This window comes from Aspergillus piperis (genome assembly GCF_003184755.1).
Source record: "Aspergillus piperis CBS 112811 unplaced genomic scaffold BO85scaffold_13, whole genome shotgun sequence".
Classification (NCBI taxonomy): Eukaryota; Fungi; Ascomycota; class Eurotiomycetes; order Eurotiales; family Aspergillaceae; genus Aspergillus; species Aspergillus piperis.
The window spans coordinates 761,228-778,587 of NW_020291603.1; the positions used below are offsets into that span (position 1 = coordinate 761,228).

The 17,360-nt window shown below is 52.4% G+C and overlaps 6 protein-coding genes across 6 annotated transcripts; 2 read left to right on the forward strand and 4 right to left on the reverse strand.

Annotated features, from left to right (window-relative positions):
- Positions 1-255: 255 nt before the first annotated feature.
- BO85DRAFT_470021 (uncharacterized protein) lies at positions 256-2,537 on the forward strand (the record flags this gene model as incomplete). The annotated part of the gene is made up of 4 exons (XM_025662363.1): positions 256-1,207; positions 1,278-1,613; positions 1,686-2,380; positions 2,424-2,537. The coding sequence occupies 4 exons, from the start codon at positions 256-258 to the stop codon at positions 2,535-2,537; spliced, it is 2,097 nt and encodes a 698-aa protein (XP_025514188.1).
- A 4,417-nt stretch (positions 2,538-6,954) lies between these two features.
- Positions 6,955-8,523, forward strand: atfB (bZIP transcription factor atfB). The gene has a single exon (XM_025665544.1). The coding sequence runs from the start codon at positions 7,050-7,052 to the stop codon at positions 8,073-8,075; it is 1,026 nt and encodes a 341-aa protein (XP_025514189.1). The 5' UTR covers positions 6,955-7,049; the 3' UTR covers positions 8,076-8,523.
- Positions 8,524-8,928: 405 nt separating this feature from the next.
- Positions 8,929-10,661, reverse strand: BO85DRAFT_460765 (sugar porter family MFS transporter; the record flags this gene model as incomplete). Its single annotated transcript, XM_025661736.1, has 2 exons — positions 8,929-10,445; positions 10,499-10,661. The coding sequence occupies 2 exons, from the start codon at positions 10,659-10,661 to the stop codon at positions 8,929-8,931; spliced, it is 1,680 nt and encodes a 559-aa protein (XP_025514190.1).
- A 136-nt stretch (positions 10,662-10,797) lies between these two features.
- On the reverse strand, positions 10,798-13,133 carry BO85DRAFT_63243 (Zn(II)2Cys6 transcription factor). Its single transcript, XM_025665545.1, has 3 exons — positions 13,020-13,133; positions 11,992-12,957; positions 10,798-11,932 (listed from the first exon to the last, which is right to left on the reverse strand). Exons 1-3 carry the CDS (start codon positions 13,023-13,025, stop codon positions 10,934-10,936), a joined length of 1,971 nt encoding a protein of 656 aa, XP_025514191.1. The 5' UTR covers positions 13,026-13,133; the 3' UTR covers positions 10,798-10,933.
- A 54-nt stretch (positions 13,134-13,187) lies between these two features.
- BO85DRAFT_400640 (putative iron-regulated transporter) lies at positions 13,188-15,120 on the reverse strand. The gene is made up of 6 exons (XM_025657130.1): positions 14,667-15,120; positions 14,452-14,615; positions 14,368-14,407; positions 14,164-14,321; positions 13,577-14,116; positions 13,188-13,524 (listed from the first exon to the last, which is right to left on the reverse strand). Exons 1-6 carry the CDS (start codon positions 15,013-15,015, stop codon positions 13,243-13,245), a joined length of 1,533 nt encoding a protein of 510 aa, XP_025514192.1. The 5' UTR covers positions 15,016-15,120; the 3' UTR covers positions 13,188-13,242.
- A 383-nt stretch (positions 15,121-15,503) lies between these two features.
- Positions 15,504-17,352, reverse strand: BO85DRAFT_400645 (mitochondrial 37S ribosomal protein mS47). The gene is made up of 3 exons (XM_025657131.1): positions 17,201-17,352; positions 16,988-17,146; positions 15,504-16,919 (listed from the first exon to the last, which is right to left on the reverse strand). Exons 1-3 carry the CDS (start codon positions 17,321-17,323, stop codon positions 15,702-15,704), a joined length of 1,500 nt encoding a protein of 499 aa, XP_025514193.1. The 5' UTR covers positions 17,324-17,352; the 3' UTR covers positions 15,504-15,701.
- Between the last annotated feature and the right edge of the window lie 8 nt (positions 17,353-17,360).

Consider the following 17,360-nt stretch of genomic DNA (forward strand, 5'->3'; position numbering starts at 1 on the left):
TGCGTGATTTACATTCACGTATATGGAATCATGTTCCGGGCAGCCCGGTCAATCCGGCCATTCGCTGAGTCTGCCTGGTGAATGAAGCCTTCCTCGCCAGTTCTTAGTATCACTGGACAACAGAGGAAGGAGCGATCCTGACATTGACATAACAAACCCCCAGGCCATGCCACACCGAGCACTCACATCTCTATAACGATTGTTGCATCTTCCTTCTCTAGCATACTTAATCACTTGTGCAGCGTCTATGCAGTGATGGATACCTTGGAATGTACCAGCGACAGCTTGAAACGATCCATGGACCAGAGGCTATCACTTTCTGTGCCCTTCTCGTCGGTGAACGCCGGGCTAGCTGCCTCTCTTGGGTCAAGAGACATAGCAAAGCACCACGATAGTAGGAGGAATACAATTTTATTGCCAAAGGATGTGGCAGCCCCAAAGAGACACGCCTTGGATATAAGTTCGGGAGACAAAGGTTCCAAACTGAATGGGTTCAGGACGCTGTTTCGCTCACGCAAGTCGCAGCATCTTCGACTCGAATCAGGGTCGTCTGGTCTGTCTGCAAAGCCCATCATTGTGGTGGAAGAGGGCTGTAATGAGGATCAATCTACGGCTACTGGTCATTTAGAGAATCAGCAGCCCGTCGGGCTTCAGGTTACTCAGTCCAGCGACCTTTTGAATGGAGATGCCGATAGAAAGGTCAGTGACAAGACGGTGTACTCGCTCAGCTCAGATCTAACTAGTGTGACTGTCTGCCATGATCCGTCGAAGCACAAATCCATGCCAATTACCTTGGTCGATCAGGATTGTCTTTACCATAACCCCTATAGTGATATTCAAGAGGCGTCTCATTCTACAACACAGTCCAGCGTCAATCTCGAAGATCAGAAGGGAGCTACTTCGTACGCCAGCAGACAACATAGTTCAGAGCGCAGTAGTGCGAGTGTCTTGTCGACATGCCGCCATCGGACTACAGAGAAGCCAGGGAATCCCTTCAGGCAGACCCGCTCCTACAGATCACGGGGCTCATCCAGGCAGAGTTCGGACTTTGCCGCCTCGCTTGACGACAGTTACGCATTGGAACAAGGGGATCGCCACGCGGCTGTTATAGCGTTCAATGAGCTGGCCGGTAGATTGCGTCTTGAGCCGCTGGAGGTCGACGACACGCTTGGTGCTCACGGGGGTGCTGAATGGGGTCAGGTGTCAGGTTTGTGTGCCCCAGAGCCAGAGATCGACAGGTGATATACCAGACATCCCAGTTTCTGACGACATAGTAGCTGAACGATCACCTGATAGTCGTCTATCCCATACAGCCACCGGGGATGATCCTCCCAGACGTCGGGATAAGTTCTATGGACGCATACGAACCATGCGGTCGACCCTCCAGCTTGGATCGTCAGACGCACCCCGCAAAAGAACCTTGCGTCGGATGAGGACGTTCGCCAGCCTTTCGCGCCGATCAGCCGATATGACTTCATTGAAGGGCAAACACCTGGAAGACCTGGCTCGACTGGGGGGGTACAATCTGCTCACTCTTCCGGCCGACTTTGCGCCTACGAAATTGAAGCTACCCGTATGCTTTGTGGCGATTATCACCTATCTGGGATGCTTTGGTAGGAATCCACCATGCTCCACTAGGATACTCTATCTGTCGCAGGCTATTGGTTTATTGACGTCATTTACAGCTCCTACTGTACGAAACGTCTTTGTCGACGCCGGGGATCCGAAACTAGCGGCACGGACGTACGACTACTACGCCAATCAGGTGCACTCGGTGGAAAAGCAGCAAGACAAGATCCAGATGACGGTTGCGAGTGGCACGATACCGGCGGATGTGGTGGACCCTCTGAACCGGGATGGGGATAGTGGCGACGCCATTCAAGTGTTGAGCGTGGCATGGGCGTTCAAGGCTCTTCTGTCCGGACTCCCAGGGGGGATTCTAGGGTCGGGCCGGCTTTATCGAGTGCTGGTCCAGATTTGTCAGGGCCACCTTACGAGCGAGCCAGTGGAGCGGCGAAGGACCTGCCTCGGGGGGCTTTCACCTCGGGGTTTCGTCCAGGTCAAGGCGATGAGTCTGGCGATTCTGGCGCTCAGCGACTCGATGCAGCTGAACCTGATCTGTGGGGTGTTCGGACTCAGCGCGCTCTTGCTGCATGAGACGCAGCGGCTGATAGAGCTGGAACGCCAGGGCTTCCGGGGCAGCGTCTGCCGGGCCAGTATTGGGTCGGGGCTGCTGAACCTAGACCGACTGAGTGGAGTGCTGGCGCCACTACTGACGGAAGGCGAGGGGGAGGAAAATCCTGAGGATGCGTTCCGGGCCATTCAGCGCGAGATTGAAAGCCAGCGGGTTGCAGCGATGCTGATCGAGAATTGGCGAGGGGTGAGTCGACAATTGCGGATCTGGGAGCATCGGGGGGCCATAGCGCATCACCATGGATTCTCGCGAACGTTTAGCGGGTCGGCGGAGGTGCGAGGATGAGGCCAAGATGATCCAGCATGGTGGTGTATCCTGGTGTCTGCGAGAGTACTTTGTGTAGAGTAAAGAGAGGAATAGGGAATAGCAAGGAAGAGGGAAGAAGAGAAGGAGGGGGGAGGGGGGAAGGAAAGCAGGAAAGGAGGTGGATGATAGATAGTACGACGGGGGCACTGGAGCACAGGCCCAGCGGAGCCCGAGGCAGCATCCGGTTCTGGGAGCAGGAAGAGTGGAGAGAGCGGAGCCCATGTAGGGTTGGTGATAGCAAGAATTGAGACGTGATTGCTGGGCCCCGACGGGAGGATTGGAGCAATCATGAAGCAGCATGGCGACCGTTTAGACGGGGCGGCAGGAACCTGAAAGGATCCCTGTTAGCGGTGCATAAGCCTCCGAATGGGGGATGATTGGCGGGGACTGGATGTCGTGGCCGTCAGAGGACCTTTTACCGAATGCATCGAGTGTGCAGTACTTAGTACGGAGTAGTAGTAATAATGAGTATACTACACATCTTAAATTTTCAGAGTAAAAGCAGTAGGGATAGGTATATCCTTGTACTTGATTCGTATCTCTCTATATCTCACGCCTCAAAAAAGAAAGTGGGGCAAACAGGATATCAGCAGCAGCAAAGCAAATATCCCCCGACCCTGACCTGAACCAGAACATGAAACAGGCAAACACCAGCCTGGAGGCAGATAGGGTCTTTCCTCTACTGTTAGCCTAGTCTATTTGGTAGGTAAAGTAAGCCTAGCATAGCCCACCCCACTAATATAATTATAATTCCTTGGAACATACAGAGTAGAAAGCGAAGCGGTCGAGCGGGTCTACAAGCCGGCGACATGACATGACCCGTACCAGAAGATCATTAACTAAATCACTCAACTCAACTCAGTTTCGCGAGAGAGAGAGTTGAGTAGTGATAGGAATGAATTAATTCAATAGGGAAGGCGGAAAAGGTCGTCACTTGCTGAATTACTAGTACCAGTGGTTCGAGTTGTCCGTTTCCGGGGTTAGAGAAGAAAGGGCGGGATGAGAATTGAACGCGCAATACATGATTGATTTTGATAGGATGGGGATGGTGGATGTTGAGGAGTGAGGAGTGAGGAGAAAAGCGGGAAGTGTATAAAGTTACTTAGTATGTGGTTATTAGGACTTGGTAGTGGTAGTGGTGGTGGTGGTAGTAGTGGTAGATGATGTGGAGTGAGGTGGTTGGGGAAATACTTACTACTACGTATCTACATTGTATGAAGTATGAGAAGGTTAGGTTGGTTTAGTGGGTTAAATGATAGCTGAAGGCTCGTTTGTCGATCGGTGGATCGTGGTTCGTTGGATGGAAAAGCCGGGCCGTGGGGACTGACTAACTAGACTGAAGTACACGGAGGAAGTACTTTATTTGTGACTTGATCATCATCAAAGTACTACTTTACTTACTCCGTAGATAAGCATGATATACATAGTATGTATGTATCTCGGTTAATTGTGCGATGCATGTATGCAAGTGTATTTTCAAGGAATATATCATGATTGCGGGAGTTGGTTACGCGTCCATAACCAGGTTCAATCCTTATTGAGTGGATTAGTGGTTGTATTTCTATTACTTTATTCATTTATTGTTTGTTGGCTTAAAAACTTGGCATCTTGTCATTTGATTGATTTGATAATCTTTTATTGTTGAGAGGGCCGTTGGGTTGATAAGTTCTGGCTAGCCCTGGAAGGGGGGTCCGTAGGTCGAGAGAGTAAATACTTAGGATAATTTATCTGATGCAGGCTGATGAAATGAGTAAATGGACTTGAATCATGCCAGCTGGCTATTGTCAGTACTGTCAGTACTAGACTATTAGTTCACAACTTACCCGGGGAGAAACAGCTCATGTGGATCCTTTCCAACTTGAACTACTTGTCTACATAGTACAGAATACTGCTGCTATGTATGTATTCCCCCTTCCACTAGCATATAGATATATCAACTGCTGGATAGTATGATATGTGGAAAAATGGCTCATTCTCCGATCAAGGAACCGGGAGAGAAACCGGAAATCGAGACCAATTCTTTATAGGTATTCCATGCTACTTACTGTAAGTACTTAACCACTACTTGCTGCATTTGGAGAATCCCCCAACAAAGTTTGATGGGGAAAGAAAAATGCCAACAGCGCCGCCCGTCGGGAACTTCAAACCGCCAATCAGCATGAGGAACGGCACTACTTGGCTTTCCCTGAAACCGGACAATCCACCTCGGTTTTTTCTTTTTCTTTTCTTCCCCTCTAGTCGAGACTGTCATGGATGAGGAAAATGAAATCAAGTCCGAAAGTAAATGAATGACTCATTGAGAAATATTGTAATACTTTTTTAGTTGAAAGAGTTCTCGTCCATATTATTTATGAGTACTAAGTAGTACTAGTAGTAGTTTTTCCCCCCTGGGCTGTGTAGGAAATCATTTGCTGGTGGAACCGGACGGGGAAGACGGAACCCCCGTTCGTTTCTTAAGGTCCAGGGTTAGAGTGAGTGGGTTGTTTTGCCCTCCCATGCCATGAATGGATGACGTTTGAGGATGATGATGATATCAGACGAGGTCTGTTAACACCCTTTCGTCCTTTTCCTTTCTTTTAAGGTTCTCGGGTTCGGAAAACCGTCGGCGGAGAAGCAAACAGATGATGTGGGCTGATCTGGTAGTTGTTGTTTGTTTGTAGTTATCTGGGTGTGATTTCTATTCAGTCAGTACATACTTGGGATGGCTATCTTTATGTTCCAAGTTTATCTGGGGTATAGAAAGAGACTAAGGTAGCTGTGCCACTAGTTCCTTTTCCTTTAGTAGAAACCATTCTAGCACACTACTAGATCTCTTGAAGGGAACCATACTCGACAGGTACTAGTAATTACTAGCATTGCTTCTAGATGCAAAGTACATTTGCCAGTCCAGCTGGCATGGCTGGCATCTGTCATGCCAACCAACTGCGTAATCGTGCAGCTCCGGCTGAATGAGGGAACTTGACCTGCCCCTGATCGTCGCAGCCATTTTCCTTACTTTCTCGTTCTTTCTCGCATGCTCTTCCTCATCGTGGAGACCGGAGGAGTCTCCAGATCTCTTGTTTCCAATAATGATGTCAACCTTGGCCGGTTCTGGCCAGGTCTTCTTCGTCCAGTGGATGCCCTCTCTTGGCTTCCCGACGCCGGAACTGCGACTGACCCAATCATCAAGCCATAATAATCATAACTTCTCTCCCAGCTCCTTCGGGGAGTTGAAGTTGAAGCTTCATCTGTCATCTGTTCTCCTCACGGTTTATTGCTCACGGCTCACTTGACTTTCCATCCAAAGGTTTGTGTGTTGTTGGTTCCTTCTACCACCATCAGCTACTACAAGGTACAAACAACACCAACAACAACTACTACTACTACTACTACTTCTTGTATTCTCTACTCTATCCTCCCCGACCTCAACATCCCAATTCCCTGCCACTTGCGCAACCACTTGGGAGATTCCTGTTGGTGAGTAAGAAAGTCCTCGTCTCTCTCTTCTCTTCCATCCAATCCTCATTCTTCCTCTGCTTGTCATCTCCTCACTCGTTTCATCTTCTTTCTTGTCTCCCAACCCTAGCCTGTCCTCCCCTCGTATCACTCTCCCACATTGACTTCGATCCGGATTTCCCCTCCTTCTCTTTCTTTCCGTGGTACTCTCCCTCTCTCCCTCCCTCCCTCTCTCTCTCTTTCCTTTTTCCTCTCACTCTTCCTCTCCTATCGCTTTCCTTCCTCTCTGTCCCTCTCCCTCAACTCCCTCTCCCTCACCCTCTCTTTTAACTCTGCCGGCTCTTCCGTTCCGTGGACCTCTCCGTTACATTTCCACCTTAACCCCTCCTCTGCCCTTGACACCCCCCCATCTCTGATTCTGGATCACCTGCAGATTCATTGCCTGACGAAAGCTCTCCTCCAGCTCCACTTCTGGTCTCGCCCGGTTCCCTGATTTTCCTGGTCCAGGTTCCGCTGCTGGCTCCAGAAGGACCCCTACTGCCAGCCCCCGTTCTGGACACACAACACACTCACTCACTCGCGCTCTCTCCAACTACTCACCCCCCCACTTTGATCCTGTCGGGATATATTCTCCTGGCCAACCTTCCTTCTCAACCGGTTGGAGCTCTCCAGCTTTTTACCTTCCCGCTTGTTCTTGACTTGTCCGTGCATTGTTCATCCTTTGTTGCTTTCTCTCCCGCCCTCGCAACCGTGGTAGCTGCCTACCATCACTCGTACCTGCCGTGGTCATCTTCCCCTCGGTCACACTGCTTTGCTCCTGGGCTCGACAAGATCCCAGGACCTCTGTTCCAGGTGCCCGACTGTGTCTTTAAGCCGCTCTGCTCATTGACTTTCGGCCTTGTGCTTCCGGTCTTCTCTGGCATCGCGGCCGGAGCTTTAAATACCTTCTATTCGCCCTGCCCGTCCGTCGCCACAACCATACTCCTCTGCCTTTCAATAGCTAGTTCTCTCTGTCTCTCTCTCTCCTCCTAATATCGATTTCGATTTTCTCTACAATCTGCTCAGGCGACTCTGCCCTGCCCTCTGGTTAGTCTAGATCAAGCTCACTCTCAACATGGCGACTCGAGCCTCTTTCGGCCAGCCTGTTGTTCCTGGCGAGGCCGTCGTGTCCAACGAAGCGGTTATGCCTGGTGCCGTTAGCGCGGCTCCTTCTCACTTCACCATCTCTAATTCCTACATGGCGACCGACATCCTTTCCATGTCTTACCCAGCCGGGGACGATCAGACTCTCTTCGGTTTCAGCCCAGTTTCTCCTTCGCTACCGAGCTGGTCGGCGAAACATGATCCGCAGGTTTTCACCAATCCGGGTCTTGAGCGAGGCCTGAAGAACTCGCATGTGCGCAACGGTCAACCCACGCCCCCTCCATATGACGACAAGAGACTCAATTCGGTCGACGAATTCTATTCCTTGTCTCATCTCCAGTCGTACGACGGGGCTGCTGTCTATTCCAACCCAACTCCCCGTGCAAGCTTCAGTCAACCGGCTGCTTCGGACGCGCGTCAACCAGCGCCCAGGCGTCGCAAGACTAATGGCACACACAACTCGTCTTCCCCCGATGCCGATGACAAGCTGAGCGAGAAAGCGAAGCGTGAGAAATTCCTGGAGCGCAATCGGGTGGCAGCGAGCAAGTGTCGCCAGAAGAAGAAGAGGCAGACGGAGGATCTCCGCGAGCACTTCAAGCGTCTCTCCCACCAGAAGGATAACCTGACCCGTCAAATTGACGCCCTACGTAGCGAGATCCTCATGTTCAAAAACTACTTACTCGAGCATGCCCAGTGCAATGATGAGGCTATTCAATTGCACCTCAGCACCATGGTGAAGAACATTACCCAGCAGGACTCACTCGGGGCGTCCGCCCTAAAAGCGGACCTGAATGCTCTGACCCCGTCGAGCTCGAGTAGGGCGACCCGCTCGCAGGACCTCTCCTTTGGCTTTGATAGCCCCATTCAGATTCCCTCAAAGATGGGCTCCCTAGAACCCACTCCTCGCCGAGACTCAGAGCAGACCCTCGCAAGTGACGCGTCCTTCTCCTTCTCGACTCCCAACAATGACGGCTTCGAGGATTTGCTCGATGTCTAGAACCATCTGCTATATCCATCATTCTCTATACATTGTTCAACACCATCTCAGGGCTCAATGGCGGCTGGTGTCGTCTTATTCTGTGTTTTATCCTGAGCCCCTCGATGGCTGACATGACTGGCGACTGCATGACGGCGTTTTTTCTTCTTGCTAACTCCCCCAACAAAAAAGCACATGGATTGGGCGGGACTTTGTGATTGCTGTTCAAGGTAATATTCTTGTTATTCTCGCTCAGGTAGCTGGCGACTGTGGCGATTTTATAGTTAGGTAGGCTTGCTGTATGATTTCGAAACCAACTTGCGGGAGGGGGCGTTTTTCTTTTTGGGAAGTGGTTGGGCAAAGGAACACGAATTGCTACGATGAACGATGATACGAGTGTACGCTAGTTGCTGTGTGGGTTCCCGGTAGCTAATCATAATCGATATTTAGCTTACTCTGAGATTCTCTATTTGTTTAAACACTGTATGTCTATACAGTATAGATAGTACTCCGTAGTAGTAGTAGTGGTAGTATATAAATGGTCTCTCACATGACTGGCAGACCATGTACAGTAGATCGATGGTTCTATCTCCACTTGGGACTAGTTTCCGCATTAGACTAGTTAAGTTCATGCATGCTATCGGAGTGATCTGAATCAATCCACAGGTAGTATTCAGTCACGTTCAGTCACGTTCAGTTATCAATCATAACATGATAATTCTGCTAATATAATACTCTAGTCGCAGCTAATTCATCTCCCATGTTGCAACACATTATAAAAAAGGATCAATCCATGCTTCTACCATCTAACTCTATAAATAACCAATCCATACATGGAAATATATATATATATATATATAGAAATGAAGGATAGCTAAACCTCCACCCTCTCCTCACTCGTCTTCGCCCCCGCATCATCATCATCAGAAATAATCCCATCCTGTTCATATTCCCCGACTATCTCATGTTCCTGTTCCCGTTCCCCGACCAGCAGGGCAGATGACATCGAATCATCATGATGGAGCTTATCCTCATCATCACCGAAAAGCGCATCGATCTCTTCAAGAGATCTCCCGCGCGTCTCCGGTAGGAAGAACCAGACGAAGACGGCGAAGCTGGCGTCTAAGATGCCGAAGATCAAAAAGGTGGCCCATTTGGCGCCGGCTAGGACGTACGGGGTCGAGAATGACCAGACGAAGTTGGAGAGCCATTGCGCGGCGACGCCGATGGCGACGCCTGGTTCGCGGATGCGGGTGTTGAAGAGTTCGGCGGTGCAGGGCCAGGGGAGGGGGCCCCAGGAGAGGTTGTAGAAGACGATGGCGAGGTAGATGAGGGAGACGGTGAGGAGGCCGCTGTTGGTTATGGTGGGGGTGGTGGAGGAGGGGTTATTTGTGGAGGGGTGGGGGGTGGGGACGTTGGTGGATTTTACGACCACTGAGGTGGTTATCATGCAGATGGACATGGCGAGTGCGCCGAGGATGAGTAGTGGTCGGCGGCCGAATCGGTCGGCGACCCATACGATGAAGATGAGACAGCCGATTACTTTGAGGCCGCCGAAGATACCGGTTAGGAGGAGGGTCAGGTGGGCGTTGTTGCCTACTAGGAGGGCGAAGAATTGCGGACCGAAGTAGGCAAGCGCCGTTGGCCCCATGGACTGTTGGGCTATGAATAGGCAGACGGCTAGAGCGAGTCGGTGGCTGTTGGACTTGCTGAGGAGCTCCTTTGGAGAGAAATCGGCGGTTGCGTGCGCGTCACGCTCGATGCTGGATTTCATCTGCTGGTACTCGGCGCGCACGTGTGGTCCGTTCGATGAACGGATCCAGGTTAGGCTGTCCCATGCTTTGGACTCGTTCTTGTCGTAGTCGTGGGAGAGGAGCCATCGCACGCTTTCGCGGAGCGTGAGCATCCCCAACCCCATTAATGCGCCGGGGATCAGCTGCACGGCGAATGGAATCTGCCATTGTAGGGCATTGGCGGGAGCGAATTGCATGCCATAGTCGATCCAATAGGAGACGAGTATGCCGATGGTGAAGGCGAATTGATAGCAGCTTCCGAGCCGGGCGCGCTTGTCGGTGGGACTCATTTCCGAGAGATAGATGGGGATGACGGTAGCGGAGCCGCCGATCCCTAGTCCGCAGATGACGCGGCCCACGTAGAAGACGGATAGCGAGTGGGTATCAAGCAGCTCGAAGATGACCCCCGTACAGAAGATGAGGGAGCAGACAGCCATGGCCGGGCGACGACCAAGGCGGTTTGTGAAAGGCCATATAAGCAGGCAGCCAAGTAGCGCAGAAGCTTGCTGGACGCCGACTGCAATAGCGCTCACTCGTGTCTCATCGGCGGCGGTATACCGAAAGGAGCGATGGAAGGATTCGAAGGTGAGAACTCCGCCTGGAATTGAATGATGAGCATGGTGTGCGGTGAGTCTTCAGGAGACTACATACCAATCACACCCGAGTCATAGCCGAAGAGAAGGCCGCCGCAGCAGACGATTGCCGTGAGCCAGTAAAGGCGAAAGGCGCTCCCATGGCTGCCGGACGGCGGTGGATCATGATGGCTGGGATCGTGGAGATCAGCATCCTGGGGGAGTTCGGAGTAGGGCCTCATTGTGGGCCATGTCGCGAGGGAGAGAATGCGACAGCCACAATGGGGAGAGATGCAAGAGTGCAGGACAGCAGACGAAAAGGAGAGGAGAGGAAGTGAAGACGAAAAGTAAGGAAGTAAATACAGGCTGATGGAGACTGGCGGGGAGTCAGATGACGTGCGATTACGTGGTCAGGAGATCTGCGACGCGTTTCGAGTTGATGTCCATCCACTCCGGAGTCTCCTGCAAACCTCCCGATGTCCACTTGGCCTCACCTACGGCTACTTACCGTCTTCTAGATCATGATGAAGAAATCAGTAAATAGCTCCCGCCGTACGCACCGCGAGTCCGCCCAGGTGCGCGACGCATCTTGTCGTCGCGTCATCTCCTCCAGCAGGAGCAATGCTTTCCCCGCATGCGGATGTCGCGCCGTACGGGAGCTTCCACGGATGCGCTCGGGATCCTGACAGCGACTACTACAGCTGCCCGTGATCCGCTGCATCTCTTTCACAATCCATCTTCTCTGCTCCATCGATCCCTCAAGACCGGCCACAAATAACGGCCATACAAAGCTGGCGGGCAGATGTTGCTGGTCGCTCCCAGACTCCACCTCCGCCGTTGCCAACTGAATAATCCGATCCACTGCGCGGTGCACTCGGTCAGTCCGAGGGTAGATGGCGAACGCGACCCGGTGTAGGTAGATAAAAATCGCTAGGAAGTTGGCGATGTACTGTCGGAACGTCCGGCAAATTTCGATCGCGATAACAGGCTGTAGAGTATCGAAGAGGTCCTCGGGCGTACTGTAGACGTCCAGCACGCGTGGACGCCGATTCCAGAGCGTCTCAAGATCGGCCCCGACCTGGTGTGCTATCTGAAGCACCTCAAACTCGTCACTGACGGTCCCGCGACTGCGGTGATGCAAGTCGATGCACACGATTCGTCGGATAACCTGTTGCGTTTGTAGGAAGAAGCGAAAGGCCGGGCCCGTGATGGCTTCACGCATAAGGTATGCGGGTTTCGGTGGCTCCTCGTCGCTGCTGTTGTCGAACAATCTGTCTTCCACGCCTAGTTCAGACGTAGTGTTTGCCTTGGATGAAAGGCTGCCCAAATCAATCAGCGGATCGCCATCACGGCCAGCTATCAGCGCTTTAACATCCAGTAATGACACCCACGACACAATAACACTGCTCACACCGGTCCACAACTTGGTTCGGTGGTGAAACCGCTGCAGCAGGAGATACGCGGAGTGGAGAAAGGACGTTCCTGAGCCCCATAGATCAGGGGTAGAAAGGAGCTGTTTCGTCAGCTCTTTAGCCAAAGTCAAGTATGCAGAGCGAACCTTGAGACACTCACCTCCGCCAGCATCAACAATAACACCGTAGTAAACACCCTCTTCAGCAGCGTCTCCTCTACTTCGCCCAGCAAGCACGACTGCACCTCGGAACACGCCAGCTGATGATACCTCGACGCCAATTTCCACGCTTTCCCCTCAACCAACGCCTCATGTATCTCCGCGTAGCAGTAAATCCCATGTAAGACCGCCCGACTATCGCGCGACTGCGCAACAACATTAGCACGCACATACTCCCATTCCAAATCCACCGGCCCAAAAATCGTAGGCGGCGGGTCCCCCTCCACGAAATGTGCAAGCAACCGATCCTCATACGTCAGCCGACCATGGCCACTACTACTAGCACCGCTTGTATCCGAAGACGACCCCAACTCTGAACGATCGCCGTGAAAGACTGAAGCTGAGCCGGCGTCCCAACTGATCGGCCGTTCATTCTGATCGAGTTCCTCGTTCGCGATTGCCGCCGGAACCGAGCCCGCTGGGAAACCCGCCAGTCCATTCGTGGTCAAGTCGAGGTGTTTCTGCTGAAAGTCGGAGGTGATCTCGCCGATGAAACTGAGAATATCGAACGAGGTGATATTATCCGCACCTAGGGGTTGCTGGTGTTGCTGTGAAGGGCGACTGCTCGGACCCGCCTGCTGCGGGGATCCTGAATTTGATGCTGAAAGCCGGTCATTGCAAAGGACGGTGTGGAAGAAGTTCACGTCTGGCCGGTCGGATGGGGTGGTGCTGGCGGTGCTGGTGGGGGCCGATGCTGCGCTCGCGACTGTGCCTGAGCTCTGACTGTTATGCCGTTGTCGCGGGATGACCGTTTGAATGGTGCTTTTGTAGGTGCATTGCAGTCGCAGGCGCGTGCAATTGGCACACGTGGGTTTGGTCTCGTCGCAACGGACTTTACGTGCCCGGCAGGTCAGACAGCCCGTGCGGCGTCGGGGTCCTGATCGGCCCATTCCGCGAGCTCGAGGAGCCTTGTGCTCGGTTAGCAGGTGCATTATCTAGGCGTATCAAGGGTTTGGGGATGCGAGATTACCTCCATGATGGGTGTGGGGAAGACATGGTTGAAGGAGGAGCTGCGCAGCTGAGATGGTGTGATTGTTGGGGGGAATCAGGAACGAGATCATGCTCGGCTCCCCGCAGCGGTCCGCCTTGTCTTATATTTGTAGTGGTCTACATACTGTAAACTCTCCCAGGAACAGCTACGTCAGAAAGCATATTTGATTCATAACTCATGACACTACATGCACTCTATCTTATTATGCGCTTCGGATGATGACATTCTGCGGGTCAGGGACGATTCGTTTCTTGTCTCCCCCAAAACACTTGGATGTATGCAGCAAGTGTCCCCGTTCCTTCCGCACATACGTCGCGAAACATATAGCAGCCAGCGCAATGCCCCCATAACTGATGAATACTGGGTACTTGAATTGTTCGGGAAGAGGGAATGCAATGGTCGTCGCAAAGGAAAGGAGCTCGAAGATGTTTTGGAGAGCCATTTCTGTGGATGAGAACCGCGCGCGAGCACGTTCGTCCACACCCTATCATAGTAAGAGCTTGGCCATATGAGACAGTTCGAGTAGCAGGACTTACCTCTTGAACTAGGAATTGCACCGACAGATCAAAGCCCCAGAGTCCGATTCGACTGAGGGCTACGCCGACAATCAGGCTCACGGCAACCACTTGAGACTGATTGTCGAGGAAAGCAAAGGCCGCCACGGCAGCCGCCAGACAGACAAACTGCCAGTTGAGGAACCACAGGCCTGACCGGATAGGCCCAATCCTGCCCATAATAAAGGGGGCTGCCCATGTCCCCGACAGCTCTGCAATGACAGCTCCGATCCTCATCCCGCTGACCTGCAGCGGAGTGAACCCGGTGTGTAGCAGATATGTTACCATGGTAGTGCCAAAGGAGAGCACCGTGAGGTAAAGTAAGCTCAAAGCAAGAGACGCCAGGAATACAGAGCTAGCCACATACTCTCGCCACGGAGCAAGAGCCCTTCTGCTATACTGCGCTATCCGACGAGCTGCGGTCGGAGTACTGTCGCTATCCTGTGGCTCGAGCCCAGATTGACCTCCGATCTCACTGCTTCCATCCTGACAACGCCTAAGTTCGGGAATGGACGTATACACCTAGACACAATAAGTATACGGTAGTCTCCAGCCTCTGGGAATAGTACCTGAGCAATTGCAATGTACTCAACGACGACACAGGAAACATTCACAACCAAGACCGTCCATATAGCTATCTTCGTGGACAACCCATCAACCACGGAGATGACCACCGGAGCTAAGAGTTTGCAAAACAGATCTATCCGTCTCATAGACGCATTAAGGTCTATTCAATTAGTATTAAGTACAGCTCGTAGCAGTTCGTAACGTACCTTGTCGAGGGATATCCAAAGCATCCGACACAACAATGGCCTTTCGAATTAGTCAGGTATCGTAGCAAACGGACAGCAACATACCCAATCTCTCTCAACAGCAACACAGTTCGCAGTAGCAGCGAGCTTCTCCACGCAAGCCAGCAAAACTGTGCCCGCAAACACAAGCGAGGTAAACACCGTAGTAGACGGCGCCAGGAGAACCGTAAAGCACGCGCAGGAAGCAGCCACAGGGAGTCTCTGCCATACTATACAATGTCAGTCCATGATAACATCCCCACTCTATTACTCCCACATACTAATGGAATGCCGAATCGCTCTCAACCTATTCGCCCGGTCCACCACCGATCCCAACCACGAGGACAGGACCACCGCAGCCAGCGATCGTACCAAAGCATACACCGAAGCATACCGCAATGTTCCCGGGAAGATAGTGGCCAGGAACAAGACAGCCCCAAACTCAAACATCCGCGAGTTCCATGTTGAGAGAAAATGAGAAATATACAACCGAAACAGTATTCGGGCTGGGTTCTGAGGCACTGGGGACCCGGGGGCTGATGGTCGGGGTAGAAATGGCTCTGCCGGGTCTTGCGAATCGCAAGATGTTCGGGGCTCTGTGTGAGCGTGGAGTAAAGGTGATTCTGCCATGATGGGGCTTTTGTTTGTTACTTAGATTCTCGAAGTTTGCATGTTTGGAGGATGGATTTGGAGTTGGTGTGAGACGGGGAAGTAATTCGTGATTGCCCGGCCGAAGGGACCGACGGATACTTTTAGTTATGGATGGATGCTTGGGCTGGTGCGGAGCCGAGTGGGCTGAGTTGAATGCCTTCACCTCATTCGGTAAGGAGGTGCTCTGGGCATATCTCCACCAATTGTGTTGGCTTTATATACTATTACTACAATCAGGGAGCATAAGGGATGGGTGGTTTCATCCATTTTTCAGATAGCAGAAGTGGCGGGATGGCAGATAATTCCGTTATGAGAGCATGCTATTATCCTAACCCTTCCCCGGATTATCAAGATCCCATGCTTAAAAGTCACCGCAGAAAACCCAGAACTCTGGACAATCTCCATGGAAGAGAGTAGTCTTTCAATATGCAGTTCTTAGGGACTTACGGGCTACGGGCAACATTATGAACGCATACAAATATAAATATCATACTGTTGGATACAAGCCATGTTAGGGTGGAAAAAGGACCGTTGCTTGCGTGTCTAACTTTATATGAAATACATGTTGATAAGATTAACCCAATATACAGACCCAACGAACACAACAACAGGAACAAATGGACTCCTTATACATTCTGATGTTCTTTTCTCTTTCGCCAAAGAAATCAGTTCACCCATTCAAGACCATCCTCGCCCTGGACAGTCCGTCTGGCCAGGACTTCAGCGGCCTTCTCCTTCACACCCTCTTTGCTGTCAAAGTTCGCAACAATATCGTTGAGGGTCACTTTCTCCTTTCTTCCACGGTGACGCACGAAAGCCTCGATTCTGCTTTCGCTAGGCAACCCGAACTTGTAGGGATACTGGGTGTACGGGGACTTGTAGTGGTAGAGACTCAACCGGGATTCAGGCCCCGACTCAGACTCGGAAATCTCGAAGAATTTGTCGACGGTCTCGGTCGAGACCTCCTCCAGAGTCGCCGGCTGCCAGGTAGCCTGGCGGGGAGGCTTCGACATGAGGCGGGCCTTCACGCCCTCCACAAAGTCGGGGTGTCTCATGAACTTGGAGGCGATGGCGTGCTCACGCTGGAAGGTCTCGGAGATGGTCCACTCGCGGCCGACACGCAGCTGGCGCAGGGCAACCTTGAGCGAGGTGGGTGACCGCGCCGACAGGGTCTCCAGGGTCTTCTCAGCCCACGACTTCATCTCTGTTTCCTTCTGCAGCGCCTGGATGATCTCCTCCACCGTGTTGTACTGGAAGCAGCGGTCAATAGCACTGCGCAGCTTGCCAGCCAATTGGATAGGCTCCTCGCGCACGGACGGCACACCCGTCGAGAATTCGGCCATGGTTTTGTTGACAAGAGCGAGACGGTCCTGGAATGTGGAGTAGTCACGGAAGACGAGCTCAGATAGACGAGCCGTCAGGTTGGCCAGCGCGCTGGAGTGCAGGTAGTGCGTGGCAACACCAGCATACAGAGCCTGGACACCGTGAAGTCGCTCCGAGGTAAGGGCCAGGTATGTTCCGAGCTGTCCATCGAGACGGGACAGGAAGAAGGAGCCGCCAACATCCGGGAAGAAGCCAATGGTGGTCTCGGGCATGGCAAACACAGTGCGTTCAGTGGCGATCCGGAAGGGAGCGTGGACACTGAGACCGACACCGCCGCCCATGGTGATACCGTCCATCACGGAGACAAAGGGCTTCTGGTAGGTCGCGATGAGGTGATCGAGACGATATTCGTCGGCGAAGAAGTCGGACGAGGCCTGCTGGCCCTCGGGGCCCTTTTCGTTCTGCAGAGCCAGGGCAGCCACATCTCCTCCGGCGCACAGAGCTTTCGAGCCAGCGCCAGAGAGCATGATGACATTGGCCAGATCGGACTTTTCCCATTCCTAGAAGACACCCAATCGCTTAGCAACAAGTTCACACGTATGATACCAGGTCACAGCCACAATCTAACCTTCAGTCGAGGCACAATCTTCCGGACCATCGAGCCGTTCAGGGAATTGAGCTTCTTGGGACGGTTGAGCTCAATCAAGCGCACACCGTAGTGGGAGTGGAACAGGACATCGTCGGGCTCGTCTCCGGGGAGTTCTTTGGGAATAGGTGCCGTAGACATCTGCAATCGTCAGTCAATAGGAGAGGCGACGCATGAGATAAAAGAAAGGCGTACACTAGCAGTGGCCCCGAATGCTGGGTTGGTGACTTTGGCACGGAGAGGCATGGTAGCTGGTGAAACCCGCGAGATCCAGCTCGACGGTGTTGGAAACCGGCAAATACTGCGTCGGAGTAACATCAGGCAGACCACAGCCTGTTGTGGAGGAGGAGACGGG